Source organism: Opisthocomus hoazin, chromosome 8 (assembly GCF_030867145.1).
Source record: "Opisthocomus hoazin isolate bOpiHoa1 chromosome 8, bOpiHoa1.hap1, whole genome shotgun sequence".
Taxonomy (NCBI): domain Eukaryota; kingdom Metazoa; phylum Chordata; class Aves; order Opisthocomiformes; family Opisthocomidae; genus Opisthocomus; species Opisthocomus hoazin.
The window spans coordinates 9,516,157-9,523,104 of NC_134421.1; the positions used below are offsets into that span (position 1 = coordinate 9,516,157).

General features: G+C 47.7%; 1 protein-coding gene across 10 annotated transcripts in view; it reads right to left on the minus strand.

Moving 5' to 3' along the window:
- The window catches only part of LOC104338287 (uncharacterized), a 32,491-nt gene that overhangs the window by 20,581 nt on the left and 4,962 nt on the right, over positions 1-6,948 (minus strand). Inside the window, exons 1-6 of one of the 10 annotated variants that reach the window (XM_075429372.1) lie at positions 6,379-6,792; positions 5,717-5,755; positions 4,473-4,576; positions 2,917-3,031; positions 1,611-1,785; positions 893-1,004 (exon numbers count right to left, since the gene is read on the minus strand). In XM_075429372.1, the coding sequence (XP_075285487.1) occupies positions 893-1,004; positions 1,611-1,785; positions 2,917-3,031; positions 4,473-4,576; positions 5,717-5,755; positions 6,379-6,419 (586 nt within the window). In that variant the 5' untranslated portion in view covers positions 6,420-6,792. Of the gene's footprint in view, positions 1-892; positions 1,005-1,610; positions 1,786-2,916; positions 3,032-4,472; positions 4,594-4,650; positions 5,697-5,716; positions 5,756-5,797; positions 6,318-6,378; positions 6,799-6,948 lie in introns of those variants that run through there. The other 9 variants (XM_075429371.1, XM_075429364.1, XM_075429367.1 and 6 more) reach the window with 9 other exon arrangements.

Sequence of the window (6,948 nt, forward strand, 5' to 3'; positions counted from 1 at the left end):
GATGCCACTGCCTGCTTTTGTAACCACTTAGATCCACAAACAAACATTACAGGTTTAGATCATGCCTTTGGGTGTCGAGGTTGAAAGAGATGTTGACAAAAAGAAGTCACGTGGCTTAGGGCAGAGGTGTCTCTCGGCTCTTTGATCACATCGATAAACAGCATGCACAAATTCGTTGGAAAAGAAAGAAGCAGTGTTATACAGCAAGGACAAAGTTCAAGGGGATGGAATATAATTTAACTATAATTTGATTTTGGTATTGACATCACTGTCAAAAAAAAAGCGCCACGGGAGCTTTGCTGACCTCGGGAAACTGCCTGGCCTGGAATTTATGTCACATCTGAAAGGGATGGCATCCAGCAGGGCAGTGCACTTAGACTATGCTAAGAATATATATGGGTAAGAGAGAGAATGTACTTAAAGGTCACAAACTACACTGCCAAGGCTGGGCTGTTTTCCAGAGAGGAGCACAGATCTCCAACACGGACCAGGGCCTAAATCTCCTTTGTGGCGAGACCTTCCTTCTCCTCAGCTGAGAGAGAGTCGATTACAACACTGTGCTGGGTGGCCAGTATCAGGTTCCCCAGCCATTACAAAGTGGGAGAGGCCCCGTCGGCTCCCGTTGCACCAGCAAACAATACCCATATCACCCCGTGTAACCAAAGGATAAAGAGAAGCTCCCACCCTCTTAACAGCTGGCCAGTGCTCAGAAGGAATATTTAGAAGCTTCTGGAAAGGAGACACAGGGGAGAAAACAACCATAGTATGGTCAAGAACAATGACAACTTTACTCTTCTGAACAGACAGCTACTGCAGGACAGAGTGGGGAAAAGATGGAATTAAATAAAACACTAGCAAGATGGAGAAAAGTAGAATGTATTGATTTTCTTACTGTTCTCTCCTCCCCGATGGACGCCTCCTATGCCGCCCGTCACGAACACGGGGATACCTGCTTTGTGTGCAGCAATCATTGTTCCGGACACGGTAGTACCACCCGACAAGCCCTGTCAGGGGACAACCAGTCACAGTCAGCACACAGGGTGACACGGAGAATACCGCGTGCAGGCAGCTATGGTTGTGGTCTGACACGCAGCAATGTCACAACAGCCCGCTGTCACCAGCTGACAAGTGAAATTCTGATAGAAATATTCTATTAGGCAAAACCACAGAGGAATCATCGTCCCTGCTACGCAAGCCGTTCTCGCCCTGATGATAGCAAAGGCCTTTGTTCTCCAGGGCTTTCCAACCAGAAGGCTTCATGGGCAGCTAGTGTCACCTTAAGCTGTCACTTTAACCTCGGGATGGGCTGCGTGTCACATAGTTTACATGTAACGTGATGATGCCTTATCATGCCAATAAGAATATTCTTAGCCAAGCGCTCGTGGCTTGCCAGCCAATCCAGAATGACTTTCCAGGAGCCCTGTTTCATGGCTGCTGTTCCCTTACTCTGTTGTATTTGGACTCTAGATAGAACCACGTTTGAGCTTACCAATAAGGTACCACTTTATGTGATATTTTCAAGAGGTTTAAAAGCCACCTGGCTTGAATCTGGAGAGCACTATACTATTGCTGTATAGAAGACACCACAATAGAAAGTCTGTATACTATACCTGGCTGAGGACGAAAGGAAGATCTCTCCGAGACACTTTAACTACATTTTTATTGCTTGCCAAGAACTCAAGTTCCTCATCTGTGAGTCCCACGTGGATTCGACCCCTTAAAATACCTACAGTGGCTGGCACTGCTCCATTTGTTGTTACAATTTCTTCCACCTCTCTGGCCATGCTAGAATAAGGTAAAGAAGACAACAGTCACAAAATTAGTGAGGTGAATTATCAGACAAGGAAACTGCCATGTTTGATGGCCATCACTCTCAGTTTCCAGTTTTATACGGTTCTTGTGATTTCAGTGAAGTCCAGTTCCTCTTCTGGATCCTACTAATGGCAGAAGTCTTTCCACTTGAATTTGCAGAAGTGCAGAGCTCCCATTTTCAGGACAGCAATGTCCAAGCTCTGTGCTTCATTTTTGAGAAAAAAAACACTTGGTTTACAGGCAAATCTGGTTGTACAATAGACTACTGCAAAGAGGGATCTTCTCAAAATAGGACCTTTCTGTATCTTTCTAAGCTTTGCAGGTTTTATGCTTGATTATGGATACGCTATCCCTTTTTAAGAGCAGCTGATTCTCCCTTTCTGACCTAGCTGTACATATGCTAGGCAATCTTTAACTACTGAGACTACCTCCTCTCCAAAACTGAGTTTTAGAGCTTCGTTCTAAGACACAATGGCAGGCAGAATAATGGCCAGGTAAAAAGCAAGATGGAAAATCAATACCAAAACCTTCCTGTGCTTTCTGGAAGCAAGGGCGGAGGGCAGAGTGATTTCTGGCACTGTAATTCAATAAAACACAAGTCTACTGAACACGAATAAATAAAGGGGGGGGGGGGTGTCTATGCAGGGTACAGAAGTCAGTGAGAGGAACCAGCAGCTCTCACAGTAGCTGCTCTGAGTGGTGCTAAGGAACAGATTTCACTCCTGTGTTCCAGTCCTTTTTGCATTACAAAAGACATACCAAAAGAGACTGCAGAGTGCTTTAAATGTCTGTGCAAACTATGCAGCCAAAAAGGCTGGTAGCTCTCTCTTGGGGCAAGTGATGATTTTATCTCCTGCCACATTTTAAAGGAAGCCAGAAATGTGAAGTGTTGGATAAGGAGAAAAACCGGTACCCCATATGTGTCCTTAAAAGTCCAAATACAATTGTTTTACACCGGAGCTCACGCTCTGCATGCCTAGCAACCTGACATTTCCGTTTGCTCTTACAAGGGTTTTGGCTTGACCAAGAATACTGATACTGATCCACCAGTTCTATGCCTCGTTCTTACAACTTTGCTGAACGAGGAACATCCGAATCTACCACCTCAGATTCTGAGGGTAGCCCATGCCATGTGTAATGATGGTGCTTTCCAAGGCTATGACTGGTCTCCCTTCCATCAGGGCTTCTTGTACGGAGGGCTGAATCCTGACATAAGCACCTGGGGATAAACACAGAAAAGTGAATTATTTGCATGGGTATGTGCAGTAACTACTGAACTGTTTTGTAAAAGGCAAATTGTCGTCACCACAATAAATTTATTCCCCTCTTCATCTGTTCTTTGGGATGAACTCACAAATAACTTCATGAAGACTAAAGCTGTGTTTTATGTAGGTCAAATATTTGAAAAATATCCCTGCTGTCAATATGAATAATAATCCTCGTCATCACCACTGAGTGTTCCTCTGCCACCATTTTTGCAGTTGTGTTGTCATTGGCTCCAGTAACATTACTTTAAATTAACATTACTGTGAACAAACGGAGCCCTGCAACTATGCCCAAAGAATATGTTTTAAAAGAGTGGAAGCAGCAAGGATACCATAGTAACTCAATATATTATAAGACTATCATAGAATCATAGGTTGGAAAAGACCTCTAAGATCATCAGGTCCAACTGTCAAACCATCACCACCACGCCTGCTGAACCACATCCTGAAGTGCCACATCTACATGTATTTTAAACTCCTCCAGGGATGGTGACTCAACCAGCTCCTCAGACAGCCTGTTCCAATGCCTGACCATGCTTTCAGTAAAGCAAATTTTTCTAATATCTAATCTAAACCTCTCATGATGCAACTTGAAGCCATTGCCTCTTGTCCTATTGCTAGTTAGTTGGAAGAAGAGACCAACACCCGCCTCACTACAACCTCCTTTCAGGTAGTTGTAGAGAGCAATAAGGTCCCTATCAGCCTCCTCTTCTCCAGACTAAACAGCCCCAGTTCCTTCAGCTGCTGCTTGTAAGGCTTGTTCCCTCGACCCCTCACCAGCCTCGCTGCCCCTCTCTGGACACGCTCCAGCACCTCAGTGTCCTTCTTGTAGTGAGGGGTCCAAAACTGCACACAGTCCTCGAGGTGCAGCCTCACCAGTGCCGAGTACAGGGGCACGATCACCTCCCTACTCCTGCTGGCCACACCATTCCTGATCCAAGCCAGGTCTTCTTGGCCACCTGGGCACACTGCTGGCTCATGTTCAGCCGGCTGTTGACCAACACCCCAAGGTCCTTTGCTGCCAGGCAGCTTTCCAGCCACTCTTCCCCAAGCCTGTAGCGTTGCATGGGGTTGTTGTGACCCAAGTGCAGGACCCGGCACTTGGCCTTGTTGAACCTCATACAGTTGGCCTCAGCCCATCGATCCAGTCTGTCCAGATCCCTCTGCAGAGCCTTCCTACCCTCAAGCAGATCGACACTCCCACCCAACTTGGTGTCATCTGCAAACTTACTGAGGGAGCACTCAATCCCCTCATCCAGATCATTGATAAAGATGTTAAACAAGACTATTATTGCTCTTTGCTTTGCTCCCAGGACACTGCCAGCAAGGTCCCTGCTGCATTCAGATAAGGAAAATGTTTTCCAGCCAGGAACTGTTTCAGAATACACTACTCACCATGCAGAAGTCTTCTCACCTGGGTGGTCCCATATGCCACGGCAGACACATGTCTTCCCAGGCTATAGGTTATCTTCCTAATCATCTTGTGCATATGGACGGTCCTGAGTTAACAAAAGTCAGGTAAAAATGAAAGAAGTAATTTAGCAATGATGTGACTGTGTGAAGCTAAACATACCATCTCTTGCCTTGCTCTTGGAAGGTAAACAACCCTCCGCAGGAGACTGCCTGGAGACTCCTGATGTTTCGACCAGGGTGTCAAAGCAAAACATTAAGCTGCAGAAATGGTGTCGGAAGAGTTCACCTGGCCCACTGTCAATGCAGGGCTGAACTCGTGGTGGAGCAGAAGAAAAGATGAGGAGTAATGAGCTAGAGAGAGGTTAGAAGCAGACAACCATGTCATTTCCAAAGCTACTTGCTAATGATAAATCGCAGGGTCGGCCACTGCCACCTCCAACCTGAAAGATCACAAGGAGAAATCTGCAAGGCGGACGCAGCCAGAGGAATGCTGTGAAGAGATGAACCTGTTTTTTGCCGGCATCTAGGAGGAAACAAGCAGTTTAGTAAAATAAAGAAAGGAGCTGAGAACTGGTAAACCAGACTGCAACCACAAGGAGGAAAGCGCGGCTGTCCCTAGAGCCGGGAGTGCTTTGTGTAGGCCTGGGTTACATGATCCTTCTTAGGGCAAAGCCTTGGCAGAGGAGCAGCAATTCAGCCCCGGCAACAAACTCCAGAACTCCTCTGGTCTCTTAGCAACTCCTATTCACTTTAATTAAATTCATTTCCAAACAGAGAAAGAGGGGGAGAGAGCTGTAAAGGTTCAGAGACTGGTCTGGGCCGGGCTTTGGGGCAGTTTCGCTCAGTGCCTGGCTGCTTCATGTATTTTCCCCGGGCGTTTGGCCATATCCCTCCAGCCTTTCTCTTGCTCACCCCTTCACCAGGAGGAAAGGATCTCTTTCTTTGGTCCTTTGTCCCTATTGATGATTTAGATGGTAAATTAATTAGAATACAGTACTGTGTTCGTGTTACATTTAGCAGAACATGGCTCTGATCTCAGCACAGTGTGTGACACCACAGCTGTGCAGAACCATCTTGCACCTGGGAAGAGGGGTTTTTTTTGCCCAGATCTACGGACTCTGGCTACAGAAGACAGCTTGGGCTGTGAAACACGGGAAAAGAGGGACCGGTTCTGCTAGACGTCTCAAGCAATCAAGACAGACATTGTCATAAGAAGCAATACACACCTGTCCAAAACTGCAAGGCTTTTTTCCACTCTCCAAATCCTTTTAAAGACAAAAATCTTAATAAAGTTTATGGAATCATACCGTGACACAAAAGTAGCAGAAGCTCTCGATTCACACTTACAACCTCTGCCCGTGCAGCACCGAGCTCAGCAGCCTGCGTGGGTCATGGAAATGTTCTGGTATCGCTTTCTCTGTGTGTGTGAGTGTGTGTGTGTACACACCCCTTGCTCTCCGGGGCAAAGCCAGCTTTGGAATAAATTCACCCAGCCAACGAGGTTACGCCGAGGATCGGCTGAGCCGCTCAAGCTGTGCTCTGCATTTTAACAACCCTCCGAACCCCGGAGCACAACAGCCAGGAGCGCGCAAGCTGTGCGGGGCGGTGGGTAGCAACCAGCTGGTCACCACCTGAAACCCAACACGAATTAGCTGACGCTCGCTGGAAACTCAGCCAATGCTCAGCCTGCGCCGGCTGAAAGGTTTTCAAAGCTCAGCAAGCTTTGCAGCGAGACCCGTTCGACCTTTCGCCTCGCAAGGAAACTTTGCTGATTCCTAGGGCGAGCCCCGGGCAGCTCTGGCTTTCCTCCCTCCTCCAAACTGTCCCTGCTCGCCTCCCCTCGTGATGGACCCCAGCTCTCGGAGCAGCGGCCTGGCGCATCGCTTACCTCCGGGCGCCCGTCTCCCGTGCCCGGGCCGGCGGCAGCATGGGGGTGCGCAGCCCGGCGCTGCTGGCTTGGAGACACCATTTATTATTAACCACAGGTGCGGCTGAGCTCTGCGACTGCTCGCTGCCTGCGGTGCGGGGGGCGAGGGAAGCTTCTGCGGTTATTTTTGTTCACACCGTGCCAGATTTTCCCCTCCCTCTTTAAAAGACTTCTCGTTTTTCAGACTCTGCGGCTGTAAGATTTTTTTTTAAAATCGGTGAATTCGTTGCTCGCTCAAACAATGCCTCTGCAGACTGAGCCCCTTTGTACCTATTCCTAAAAAAGCAGAGGAATCGCATTCATGCCTTCCCCACAACTTCACGAAATGCAGCTGTTAAGCTCTTTCTTCTCAGGGTAAGAGCTCTGCCCAGCTCTCGGCCTCCCCAGCCAGGAAAGCTGTGCATCTAAAGCCCGTTGTGGCGATACGCCATGCGACGCAGACGCCTGGCGACACTGAGAACACAAGCTGGATTCACAGAGAAAAACTATCATAGCCTCCTACTGTAAAGACAGTCTATTCTAACAAGTTTA